This window comes from Ahaetulla prasina, chromosome 6 (genome assembly GCF_028640845.1).
Source record: "Ahaetulla prasina isolate Xishuangbanna chromosome 6, ASM2864084v1, whole genome shotgun sequence".
In the NCBI taxonomy this organism is placed as follows: domain Eukaryota; kingdom Metazoa; phylum Chordata; class Lepidosauria; order Squamata; family Colubridae; genus Ahaetulla; species Ahaetulla prasina.
In genome coordinates this window covers 37,178,148-37,192,403 of record NC_080544.1, presented here as the reverse complement: position 1 = coordinate 37,192,403, position 14,256 = coordinate 37,178,148, and the positions used below count along the sequence as shown (strand labels likewise).

The following is a 14,256-nucleotide window of genomic DNA, read 5'->3' as shown; positions in this document are numbered from 1 at the left end:
CATTATTTTATCTGTCTATGAATACTTTTTGTAAGATTTCTTGAATATTTTGAAAGGTTTAAACCTTAATTTCCCAACCACAGCTGTGAATTCTCTTGTGGTTGCTGTAGATAGATTTGATAAATGCTGCTAATATCACCTCGTGATCTAACAGTGCTCTGACTTTGGTCTGTAGGTCTTGATGAATAATTGCTGTTGTTCTACTCCAATGACTGAATTAAGTTGTTCTCTAGTACAGGGTTCATACTTTCATGATTTTAGCCAATCAGTTTACAATAGTAACCTAAAGACAGTTTTCCCCTCTCGTTTTGCTTTGAGAATATAATATTTCTCAGTTTCTTAAATTTTTACACTATATTGTTCATGTGTATGAAGTGATGGAGAAAATAATAGCTAATCCACCTGCATGCCACCAAGAGACCCAATTATTTAACTTAGTTATTCTTATTGTGCCTATTAATCTGAGGTGTCTTTTCATGATGGGCTCACATATATTCACTAAATAAGAAGTTTATTTTTAACTCTACGTTGGACTTGTTTCCGATGCTATTAATTTTTAATACCTCAATCTTTAATTGATTTGATGGATAAATGCAGTGTAAGTTTTCCTGTAATATCTGATCATGTTCCAATAATGCTATCAATTATTATAAGAAAATAATTCACTTTTTAAAAAACAAATTAAACATGATTGTGAAAAAGTTTTAAGAATTTGGTGAATACATTTTTTGAAATGTTGTTAAGAATGCTTATAATTATTGCAGGTTTCATGGAAAAGAATAAAGAATAAAATAAAGAATAATTTGGAAAATAAAATTAAGGAAGTATATGTTTGCTAAATTAAAACTTAATTCCGTTTATTTGTTGGGTACAAATATTCACTGAATCACATAAAAGAAAGGTCAGGGAAACATACTTGGAAGAGACTTCCAAGCCCAAGCCCAGGGAATGATTGATTGATTGATTGATTGACTGATTGTTTATAAAATGTATATGGCTGCCCACTCAGTTTCAATGACTCTAAGCAGTATTGGTTTTCACTTACGTCCAGGTGGCTGGCCGAAACATCCCCCCACTGCCACTATAGGTTCACCTGAACCGGTAGAAATCACTGACTCTAGGCATCAAAAAAATAAAAAAGCCAATAAAAAAGAATAAAAAACATAGCCCCCCAGGCCTTGGTAACAACAAGTAATCAAATAAGCCACTTGATGCGCTCCATTTCCACTCTGGGTTTCCAATCCTTAGGGCCAGTCTAATCTCTGCAGGGATGAGTTTCCAAAGGGAGAGAACTACCCCTGAGAAGGCCCTTCTCCTGGGTCCTGCCAGATGCACCTCCTTAGGAGACTGGACCTGCAACATTCCCTGTCTCCCTGCTCTGGTGGGTGGATTTAACTGGGAAGAGATGGCCCTTTGGATACCTTGGTCCCAAGCCATGTGTGGCTTTAAAGGTGATAATTGGCACCTTGAATTGCACCCAGAAGCAAATTGGCAGCCAATGCAGCTCCCACAGAGATTTAATACATGTGCACACCTGGGTCTGCACAAATTCATGTGGGCTACTGCATTTTGAATCAACTGAGACTTTTGGGTATTTTTAAATGGCAGCTCCATGTAGAGTGCATTGAAATAGTCAAGACAAGAGATAACTAGGGCATGGGTGACAATGAGCAGGGATTGATCCAAGAAAGGGCATAACTAGCGTACAACTCACAGTTTTGCAAAGGCCTTCCTGGCCACAACTTCCATCTTCTCCTCATGCAGGAGTCATTAATCTAGGACAGGGGTGTCAAACTCAAGGCCCGTGGGCCAGATCCAATGCAGAGAAGAAAGATCGGGCCAGTGTGGCTTCAGCCCGGTCTACCCAATGCGAAGAAGAAACATGCCAGCAGTTTGTAGAGTGGCATCAAGCTGGCCACGCCCACCCATTTGGCTACACCCACCCAGTCAGCCATGCCTGGCCGACCCCCTGAGGTCAGCCACAGCCATGATGCGGCCCTCAAGGAAATTGAGTTTGATACCCCTGGTCTAGGAGAACCCCCATATTATGCACTGGGTCTGTCTGGGACAGTACCACCACATCCCAGTCCAGAGATGGCAATTCTTTGTGGATCAAAGAACCCCAAATCCAGAACCACTTTGTCTTGCAGGGTTCAGTTTCAGCCTGTTGCTCCCCATCCAGCCCTTAATAGTCTCCAAGCACTGCAAAAGGGAGGTCACAGCATTGCTTAACACACCATGGGTCAAGACATATAGCTGGGTGTCATCAGCATAATAATGATATCTCAGTTCATGATGGTAGATGATTTCACCCAGCAGCTTCATGTGGATGTTAAACAAAAGCAGAGAGAGTACCAAACCCTGCGGGACCCCACAAGCAGGAGACAAGGGCTGGACCTCTCGCTCCCTATGAAGACCAACTCTGCCACAGAAGAAGGAAGTGAACCAGGGACCACCACCCTCCACTCACAACCCCCAAAGCCATTCCAGAAGGATACTATGATTGATGATATTGAAAGCAGCCAAGAGGTCAAGTAGAGCAAGAACGAAAGAACTATACCCATCCTGTTCCCACCAGAGATCATCAAAAAGTGTTACCAGTGCCATTTCTGTCCCATATTGAGGCTTGAGCCATAATTGGAAAGAATCTAGATCATGGGTGTCAAACTCGATTGCATCACAGACTGGATCGTGATGTATCATAATGTTTTTGCCTTTGTGGAGCTGGGGTGGGCATGGCCTATGCATGACGCATCCAGCCCGTGGACGACCAGATTGACAGGCCTGATATAGATAATCCATTTCATCCAGGAGCCCCTGTAGCTGACACATATCACTTTCTCAACAACCTTCCTCAAAAAGGGAAGATTGGAGACAGGTTGAAAATTGTTGTGGTCCACCAGCAGCCTGCGGAGCTAGCAGTGGAGTCAGACAGTGAGGAGGCTGGGGAGGACCACAGGCCCTGGACTCTTGGGAAGGCCGGACGAGGCTCTGGGTCAGAGGCAGAGATGGGGCCAGGGCCATCTGGGAGCGATGCGCGGACTCCGGAACCTCCAGAAGCAGACAGCAGAGAGGCAGAGGAACAGGAAGAGCCTGTTCCTAGTGTTTGCATGCGAAGAGCTGTCAGAAGGCAAGAGCAGCTAAAGCAAAAAAGGACGACTCGGGAATAAGGCCAGGAGATGATTGGCCCCTGCCATAAGGCTTAAAAGAGCAGCAATGGCTCTTGGGCTCTTTGTAGGAAAGCAACGTTGCTACATTTGTTTCTAGCCATTGTCTCTTGTTTCTAAACTTTATGGGGCTTTGCCAAGAAAAGCCTTTGGCAGGGTGCCAAAGTGGACAAAGGTTTGTGATAAGGCCGAAGGACTTTTTCTGAAGGATTTGTTTTGGAATTAATTTGTACTAAGCTGAGAATGAAATAATTCTCAGCTGTTCTAATAAAATACGTTTAAATACTCTTCATAAGATTTAGCCTCTGAGTTTCTTATTATCTTTATCATTCTTCTCTGCACTCTTTCCTGAGTGTCAACCTTGTACTGTTAGAAAATGTATATGAATACAGTATTCTAGCTGAAGTCTGATCAATATAGTGTGGGATAAACAATGTAATCTTAAAACTATATTAGGAACAAAGCAATATTAGTTTATTGGCCTCTCACCTGAAATGGTAACAAGAAAACTGTTATTTTTGTATTAAGGCGGCTCAAGGCAAAAATATATAACTATGAATAAATAAATCAGCCTTTTTATTTTTGTTTTTGACTTTGAAATACTAAGTCAAAATTAATTACAAAAAGCATTAGTCACTTTAAAAATTATATAGCTCTTCCAAATAACAGGCATGATTATGTTTTTACTCTAGCTGTACATTTGTCTCTATAGGAAATAATATACTGTATCTATGAAGAGGAAAAAACGCTCCTGGGGTTTTGTTTGTTTTACTCCTATACTGTTGGAGGCTTATAATCAGGCTTTTTTGAATAAAAACTTTTCAAACCTTATTTAATGATGCTGATATAATTCTGATCTTGAAAACTAATAAAGATTCTGCTGAATGTGGAAGCTATAGTGCAATTTCCTTGATAACATTGATGCCAAAATGTTGATAGTGATCCTAGCATTTAGACTACAGACAATATTACCATCAATTCTTTATCCAGAGCAGTCTAAGTTTTATTAAAGAGAGAAAAACATCAGATAATTTACTTATTGATATTTGAAATATATATTTAGGAAAAACTGGAATGAGCAGTGGCAGTTTTATTGGATATGGAAAAGGCCTTTGATATGGTGAAATGGATAACTTTGGAGCAAATTTTGGCCAAATAACGGATTTCCATTTTTTTTTAATTAAATGAATTTAAATGGGAAGTTCTATGGTCTTTAGCCAGAGTTACCTCAAATGGGATTATTTCCTCGTCTGTCAACAATAACTTGGTCCTTAACACCAATAAGACCAAGGAGCTTATAGTGGACTATAGAAGGAATAGATCAGACATCCAGCTCTTGGTTATCAAGGGAGACCAAGTGGAGCAAGTGGCTCCACTTGCTTCTGGGTGTTATCATAAAAGTGGACCTGACCTGGGGTGCTCACATTTCAGCACTGGTCAAAAGGGCCCAGCAAAGATTATACTACCTGAGACTTCTCAGGAAACACTGAATGAAAATTGCTGGTGACCTTTTACAGCTGCACCATAGAAAGCATTTTAACTTACTGTACCTATGTATGGTTTGCCAGTTGCACAGTGGCAGATAGGACAGCACTCCAGAGGGTTAACATCATTGCCCAGAGGATCATTGGTTGCCCTCTTCCCTTTATAGCTCCTGCTGCCTTAAGAAAGTTCAAAACATTCTTAAAGTTCTTAAAGTTCCATCTCATCCTGGGCACCCTTTTTTTGAACTTTTAAAGTTCCATCTCATCCTGGGCACCCTTTTTTTGAACTTTTACCATCTAGCAGACGATACAGGATAATAAAAACAAGGACAAATAGGCTGAAAAACAGCTTCTATCCCAAGGCAGTAACTATATTGAATTCTATGTATAGTTATATTGAATTAATGCAATATCGGGTTTTCAATTCAATTGTATAGAATGTGAAGGGTGTGTGTTTCGTTTTGTTTTTTTTTATGTATAATGTGCACTGAAGTTGGCATTTAATTTCATTGTACGAGATATCATGACAATAAAGTAAACTAAACTATACGTGCTTTGAGGAAATTGTTAAATGTGCCTTCTATCTCCACAAATTTATTTTAATATTGAAAATATTGGTTCTCTCCTATCAAACAATCAAATAAGCATAAAAGCAGCTACAGTTGAACTCCTGTTATTTATTTTTATCATTATTAAACTTATATTTCACCCATCTCACCTAAAGGCAACTCTATTATTACTGCAAATTATCAGGTGATTCAGTTAATTGGAATAGATCTCGTATACTTTGAATAGGCTATACAGGTAGTCTTCGATTTATGGCTACAATTGGACCTGGAATTTTGGTCATAAGTCAGGGCAGCCATTAAGTGAGTCACAATGTGAACTGACTCAATTTTATAACAGTTTTCATGATGATGGTGAAGCAAATTACTGCAGCCGTTAAGCAAACCACTTGGTCATTAAGGAAATCCAGCATATCCATTTGGTATTTTGGGCTGTTTTCTGCTGGAAAACAGCAAAAAACCATTGCAAATCGTATGACCATAGGAAGCTGTAAAGGCAAGTGACCAAAATGTAGTCACATAACTGGGGAGCAGCATGATGTTTTATGATGATCAGAAATAATTTACAGACCATAAAGCACCCTTTCTGAGCTGTTCAAACATTTGTGAAGTGACTGAGGACTATCTGTAACTATGAAAACCTGTAATAGTTGAAATCTTACCAGATGATTGAATTCTTTTAAATACCTTGAAATAATTATTCCACAAAAATTATGGTTAATCTAAAATATTTCATACTTGTTTTCTATTAACAGTAATATAAATAAATGGTTAAATCTTCCAGTGAGCTTATGGAAACAGATAAATATTACTATTACTGTTATCTTATACTTTTATGCTATAGAAACTCCTTTAAGTTATTTTGTGCAGTTTATGAGTTAAGAATTATTTTAAAAGAAAGGACAAACTGTTCCGCTTGATTTTTAAAATCCATGTTTTATTTATTTCTTTGTTTATTTGTTTAAACAATTTATATGGCCACCAATCTCACAACTATTCCTCTGGGCATTGAACAAGAAATTAAAATCATAAAACAGCGGAACAAACAATAAAAGAGAAATATCAGTCACACACACTCAATATATCACATGCCAGAGGCCTGGAAAAATTTATTCCATTTTACAAATAATAAGAAAACAACAGCCAAATTAACCAAGAAGGGTTGCTTCACATACCAGCACAAATGCCCAAGAGAAAAACCAGGTCTTTAGCACTTGACAGAAGGCAAAAACTGTTGGAGAATATTGGAATATTGTTCCATAGGGCAGGTGCTGTGACAGAGAAAGCAATGAGATGGCATTGCTTAATGTAAGAGACCTAGAATACTTATGCTTTGGTGGGGACAGCAGAAATAGACAATCAGGCAAATGTTTATTCAGCGACTATTTGAAGTTATAATGGCACTGAATGAAGGAACTTATGACTGATCCTCAAAGTATACATCTCAGATCTTGTGTATAGCATAAATTCAAAGCATGAATAAACCAGGAAACTGCAAATTTACAGATAATATTAAGCTTAGTAGTTTCAGGCTATCAACAAATCATGGTTTAAAACAGTAGTTTATTTACAAGTCAAATTCTATCCAAATAAACAATGTTTATTTTTCATTGTACTTATATCCCACCTTTTGTTTAGGAATTCAAGGTCGTATAAATAGCATTATCTTCTATTGTTTCCCATAACATCAAGCTCTGAGATAAGCTGGGGCTGAAAATAGAGTAGAACCCCACCTTCTAACCATTACACCACATGGGCTCTTATGTTATGTTATGACTTTCTACAACATGTGAATGTAGCTGTGGTATGAAGAAGTAACCTTTTTCTGTCCTTTCAATCATTTGTTCTTATATGGGGGTGGTGGTGACAATTTTCACTTTCCCTATACTATGATTAATCTCCATGATGTACAATAGAGGAAAAGAAGTTTTCAAGAAGTAGTGTATTTCCTACTAAAGCATGTTTTCGTTCCCTATAGAAAATGTGCTCTAGTTATTCATTATGTTCTTTTTTCTTGCATCTTTTCCACTCATATGATACATTTATTTTTCAGAAGGAAAAAGTTTTAAATATGGTAGCATCAGCATAAAAATACGATACTGATCATTTATGTTAAAAAACCTTTCTTAACAATTATATTAAATTTTCCTATTGAATGCTTAACACTTTAAGTTTTCCATTGTGACTTCTACATCCTTTGTAAATATCAGTTGCTATTTTATTGTCTATTAACTTCCTTTGGGAGATATTATTTTCAAAGTTCTTCACTATCTTATTTGCTATTCATTCCACTTGGAGTTGGGTACATCAAAAGAAATATAAAAAATAGAATGCTAAGATTCTAAGAAATAAAAATGGTAAAACAAAAAGAAATGGGATTAAGAATGTAACCTCAGCTGAACCACCCTGTTCGTCTAGTGGCTAAGAGAAATCCGTGAAAGCCGTGATGATGCAGGACTTGTTTTAATTCTTTCTCAATCCTTCTTTGTGAGTGTTTGATTTCCCTATGTTTGTTTGTTTATAACTAACTCTATGTTGCCTAATCACTACATGCTAGAAGAGTTTTGCTAATAAAATTGTAATTTCTCAATTCTCTTTTTAAAAAGCTGGAATTCCTTTAAATAATCTATTGCGCGTTTTGTTTTTGGACTTGCTGTTTTATTACAAAGTGCATTGTTTTGTTAACAAATCAAAACTTTCATATTGAACTACCATTACAACTCTTGACTGATCCAAGTAATTGCTTAATTTTTAATTTAGCTAGTTCAGAACTTCATTGACATAGCTATTCAAATAAGCTTTCTGAAAGAAAGTATCCATGCATCAGAGCTCCCTGGTAGACCACCCTCCTCCTCAAACAGGGCTAAAGCAACAAAATTAAAAGACCACACAGGGATTACATGGAAACAACTTTTCTAGAGAAAAGCTTTTAGCATTTTTAGCTAAGTCATAGCATCTATTGAACTGAACTTCAAAGTGTTTTCTTCCCTTTTTCTTTAGAAATCAGATGCTTTTCGTCTGAACTAGTAATTAAAACTACAACATAACATTAAAAACAGAAATTGTTAGTAACACCTCTTCTGCAGCTGACTCTAAATATCTTTAAGCAATTTTGTTTCCAGCATCTGCAAAAAAAACCCTGTTACTACTTGAAAATTTGGAAGACTCCAATAGCGGTCGGTACAACTGTATTTCCATTATCTGTCATCTGTACTGCATCAATATCAATAGCTTATATACAACATAAAACACATTTAACAAGCAGCTACCCATAGTATATTAAAAATGCTGAAACTAGCTGAAAGCTCTATTAGTTAACATTTTCAATACTATCAGCCTTAGTTCTGTCAATTTTTGAATATTGTCATCAAGAGAACAAAAAAAATGCATACCAAGAAGCTGGATGCATACACTGCAGATATTTTGAATTCATCCAGGAAGACAATGCTTCTATTTAACTTTCCATTGGAATTCTTAATGAGTATGTTTTACCATTGTGTTCTATGAAACATTGTTTATTCTGTTTGCGTTTTTTACATTTTACAAGCACTCTTCCTTCATCTAAATGTCATTTTTTTCCTGTGATTTTTAAAATATGCTTCAAAAGCCACTATTTGAAATGTGTACTAAGCTACAATTTTCTCCAATATAATTATTCTAATGCTATTCAGTGCTATGCTAATTACAATTAATATTCATGAAGCAAAGATTAGAAAATTTTGAAGATTGTCATAGGCATATAAACACAAATAAATAAATTTATATTAACAACAGTAATAGTATTTTATTATGGTTAGACTGACTAGTATTCAGCAAATTAACAACAGATGAAGCAGAGTAAAATAGTATTGTTTTTAGCTACCCCATTAATACAATCAATATCTGCATGGTTTTACAATATAGCAAATGTTGTCTATGTTCATGAAAACTGAACTATATGTGTTCTGATAGTAACAGCTGCACATAGGAAAATCCGAATTGCCTGGATACTTGGTTAAATAAGAGTGATGAGGTAAACCTCCATCCTTATAAAAATGCAGTAAAGATATGGACTTTGAATTCAATACATCTTCTCCTCAAGGGTCTTACCACACATGGAATTTTTTCTCCTTCCTCCTTAAGAATTGTCTTAAGGAAGACATTAAAATATGCTAAGGTTAGCACTCTCTGGAGTTTAGGAATAGTTATATAATGCAGGTATCTCCTTGGCCTACAGAAAGGAAAAATGTATAGCAGTTTTCCATCTATCCTGTATAAGATTTTAATATTCTGGATATTAATAATATTCTTTTCTTCAAAATTTGGGAGAAAAAAATCATATTGTACTTGTGAGACCAATGGGGGGAAATGCCTTAGGAACTGGAATTCAGCAAAAGCAGAAAGGTCAGAGAAATTCCTTCCTATCTATTGTCAGGAAGAAAAGCAAGACACGTATGTCTCTTTATATGATGCATGTATGTATCTGTTAGGGATTTCCTTTCTATTTTTCCATCATGTTTATAATAAACCCTCATCACATATTATGCTATGATAATATAGTGATTACACAGCATATACCAGTGTACAGTTATATGAAAATGACCTAGGCATGAAATTAAAGGGCAAGATGCTCATTGTTGTTGTTAGTTGTGAAGTCGTGTCCGACCCATCACGACCCATGGACAACGTTCCTCCGAGCCTTCCTGTCCTCTACCATCCTCTGGAGTCCATTTAAACTCATGCCTACTGCTTCAATGACTCCATCCAACCACCTCATTCTCTGTCGTCCCCTTCCTTTGCCCTCAATCCTTCCCAGCATTAGGCTCTTCTCCAGTGAGTCCTTCCTTCTCATTAGGTGGCCAAAGTATTTCAGTTTCATCTTCAGGATCTGGCCTTCTAAAGAGCAGTCAGGGGTGATCTCCTCTAGGACTGACTTGTTTGTTCACCTTGCAGTTCAAGGGACTCGCAGGAGTCTTCTCCATCACCAGAGTTCAAAGGCTTCAATTCTTTGGCACTCAGCCTTTCTTATGGTCCAACTTTCACAGCCATACATTGCAACTGGGAAAACCATAGCCTTGACTATACGCACTTTTGTTGGCAGGGTGATGTCTCTGCTTTTTAGTACGCTGTCTAGATTTGCCATAGCTTTCCTCCCCAGGAGCAAGCGTCTTTTAATTTCTTGGTTGCAGTCCCCATCTGCGGTGATCTTGGAGCCCAGAAAAATAAAATCTGTCACTACCTCCATTTCTTCTCCATCTATCTGCCAGGAATTGAGAGGGCCAGATGCCATGATTTTAGTTTTCTTAATGTTGAGTTTCAAGCCAACTTTTGACTGATGCTCATGCATGTAACATAATTCTGACCTTATTTAGTTCTCTTGCTCCAAATAGGATTCTTTTTGCTCTTTCTGATTTTAACAAAGCTTCATGTTTCATTATCTGCTTTAATTTGAACCATAATTAGTGTGAGTAAGATATGTCTTAATAAAAAGAGCAACCCAAATCTATTTTTTCACGTCATAGTTAAGAGAGAATATTAATTTTATTTATTAATATAATTTACATATAACTTCATTGTGATACATCTTTAATTAAAGCAGGTCAAATTGATTTGTATCAGATATGTACTTACTTATTTACTTATATATCAAATTTTTATGTTGCCCATTTCAGTGATACAGCAACTCTGAGCTGTATGATATGAGGGGAAGGAAACAATAATACAAATATTTGTATTCAGCTATTAAGCAATCCATAACATCTTGTTTATAAACTGTTGTGTGTTTCTGTTTGCTTTAGTTAAATTCAGCTTGAGTTTTTTTCCTCCCTCTTTCTTTTCTTCTGTCTCATGGAGTCTGATATTATTTTTGCATAAGCTATCATTGTAGAAAGGTGGAATGTCAGTTAAATTATAATGTCACAAGGGATCTTGAACTCTTAAAATTAGATAGTGCTTAGGTGTCCTCGATTTTGATTCTAAGTATTGATTTAAAGGCATTTATGGGGCATACAACTTGCACTATTTTATTGTGTGCTTTGAGACATTTGATTGCGAATTTCATTATGGATATTGGTATCTCACTTTAAACTTCTGATTTTTTGAACCTTTGATATTTCCATTTATAGAGCAGGAGTTTTTCTCACTGTGACAAGAAGTAATTCAAGAAAAAGAGGAATAGGTTTTAATGTTGGCATCTGTGCACAGCCACTGTTGGCAAACATCCACCTAGATTGGTGGCCAGGAACAATGCAGTTGGAGAATGAAGGCAACATAGGTGGGTCACAAGGGAGGGAGCTAATCAGTTGTGCAGGTGGTTCAGGTATCTGCTTTTCACACAGATAATTAATGTGTACAAGTAGCTGCTAATTGCACATTTCAGGAATGATTTATGAGGGAGCAGAGGGGAAAGAAGAACATAATCTAATTTCATTCGGAACCTCTGCCATTGATACAATGGTATCAGCACAGCTGTGAGTTGGGACATGATTAATGAACAGGGAGTAAACACACCAGTATTATAAGGAGTGTTGTTTTCAATGGCATGCATGCCAAAACTGAAAGTGGCTTAGACAGCAAAGGGCCAATTATGTTACACGTTCATTTGCATGTCAGATTCACCACCAGTTGTTAGGTATGGAATAATGGGGAGGGAGGGGATTTATTGTCCATCAAGGTATTTCTTGGATTGAAATATCCACTAATTTTGAATCTAAGCTTATGCATCAGTTTTCTTAGTGGACAAAATATTTTATGTATAAATATTAAAAATGGCTTACAACATATAATTTTGCTGGTTGGTGCCTTCCTGAGATTGCTACAGTCTACATATGAATGTAACGTTTTGTTCTATTAACCTAGAAAAAACTGGTTAACTGTCTCAAAGCAGCTGAATAGAAATATTTCCTGGGGGTGCGGTTGTGAACAAAAATTTCAATTTTCACATCTTCTTCCTCCTAACTTTTACTTTTATTACTAAATAATAAAATGATTGGGAGATTGTTTTATCAGAAAGTGCAATTTTTCTGACATACTTTACTTTTGATATACCTTGCTTTTAAAAATCTGATCTAATCTTCATTATCACTGAAGTTATACAGTCTTAAAAACATTTAATAAGGTAATTTTTGATGCTGAGGTTGTTGTTTTTTCTCAGCATATTAGAAAACTTTGAAGAATTTCCAGCAAAATTCATTAATTTTTTCTATCTTTTGCTTTTAGCAAAATCTCAAAGCCTAATTACAACATAGCAATTCAAAATGTTCCTAACTATTTTTATTTTTAAGCAGAACAGAACTTGTATTTAATTTAATGATGTCTTCTGTTTTTCTTTCATTAGCTTTTGGAATTTGACAAAGAGCTGTCAGTCTTTAAAGACAAATTATATGAACTGGACATTTCATTTCCTCCCAGGTAAGAAAGAGAGACAGAGAGATTGTTTATTTCTTAACATCCTGATCCTAAATAGCCTTGAAATATAGTAAACTAATTTCTTGGCCATTATAGGATTTTTATTACTGGGTCTATGAAAGGGTGTGATTCCATCTCAAGATTTCAACTTTTTTTAATCGAAACCAGAATGTACTTTTATATATCTATATTTGTATATGTCATTTCTTACGCAAATATAACTAGGAGTAACTTCTATGGGACATTTTGCTGAATATAAATTACAGATGACCACATAACATTCTTATGGTTTTCTTTTCTAATTTGTTTATTGTACATTTTCATTGTTTGCTTTTGTCTGCTATTATATTCTTAGAATAGTATGAGAATAGGATTGTTTGCTTATTTGTTTGCTTCTGTGACTTCGAGTCAGTGTTGATTCCTGACAGCTGCCTGGATTAGTCCCTCCAGTGTTATAGTGCACATAAAAATATTGAATATCCATTTCTTGTTATCGGGGGAAAAAAGAAATAATTTCCAAATCACAAGGAACAAAGTTCTATTCTGTTCTGAGTCAATTGTTCTCTGCCCTATAATCTGTCTAATTCAAGGACCATACTTTAAGATTAATTCATGCAAACTATTCAATGGAAGGGACTGGAAAAAAGTCCAAATAACAGTAATGAAATTTGGAATTAGGAAGAAGACAGCGGAAAGAAATGAAAGTATTCTTGAAGTTTCTGGAAAGGATCACATAGAAATTGGTCTCTCTTGTTTCAAAATCATGACATGAAATAATGCTTTTGAATTAATGGAGAACAAATTCCAGTCTAACATTAAGTGAAACCTCTTAACAGCGAAACCAATTATCAGATTAAATTTGTAGGCTCAACTGTAAGTGTTTATGAAGGAGTGAACAGCCGCTTGATTGAGATGCTTCGATTTGAATTGAGTAAGGAACTAAACTGATACAAATCGCTGCTTTCATCTCAGGAACATATAGGAAAGAATAAAAAGAACCTATTTTGTATCCAAGGTTGAAGTGTACATTCTGAAAACTCATTGTGAATATACAAACAGTTTTTATAGTAATAATATTTCACTTGTAGCGTGATCTGTCATCAAGGTCATCAAGTTCTAACATTGAGCTTTTATTTAGCTTTATATTTCAAGTAGTTTATTTTATCTTCCTTTTTCCCTGTGTTTTCAGTTGTTATTTTTGTTTGAAATGTTAATATCAATCGTCTTGAAAATGCAAATGGCTGGGTACTATACTTATAACATTGATAGATAAATGATAGTATAAATAGATGATTAATATAATAATTATGTCCCAAAGTTCAAAGATAATTTCATAGACAACTTTGTAACACTAAGTGTGAATAGCTTAAAATTCATCAGATTAATATCTTAAATATTTTCTATAATATATAATTTGTATTATCAACTTATTAGTTTCCTCTCCTTCTAAATTATACTAATAGTTTTTTCAGGTGGGAGAGAGATTTATAAACTATTTTTAAAAATGATACATGAAAAGGAACAAGGGATAAAAGCATGAAATACAAGTCAATAGACAAGGGATATAAAAATAATATGCAGATTATAATTTTTCAATGTAACATGAATAATTATGAGTAATTGAATATATTGTATTGTTTTAAAAGACTATAG

At 35.6% G+C, this 14,256-nt stretch overlaps 1 protein-coding gene across 3 annotated transcripts in view; it reads left to right on the top strand.

Moving 5' to 3' along the window:
* The window catches only part of INPP5A (inositol polyphosphate-5-phosphatase A), a 333,629-nt gene that overhangs the window by 277,437 nt on the left and 41,936 nt on the right, over nt 1-14,256 (top strand). For all 3 annotated transcript variants that reach the window (XM_058187284.1, XM_058187282.1, XM_058187283.1), the window contains one exon: nt 12,533-12,606. In XM_058187284.1, the coding sequence (XP_058043267.1) occupies nt 12,533-12,606 (74 nt within the window). The remainder of the gene's footprint in view (nt 1-12,532; nt 12,607-14,256) is intronic.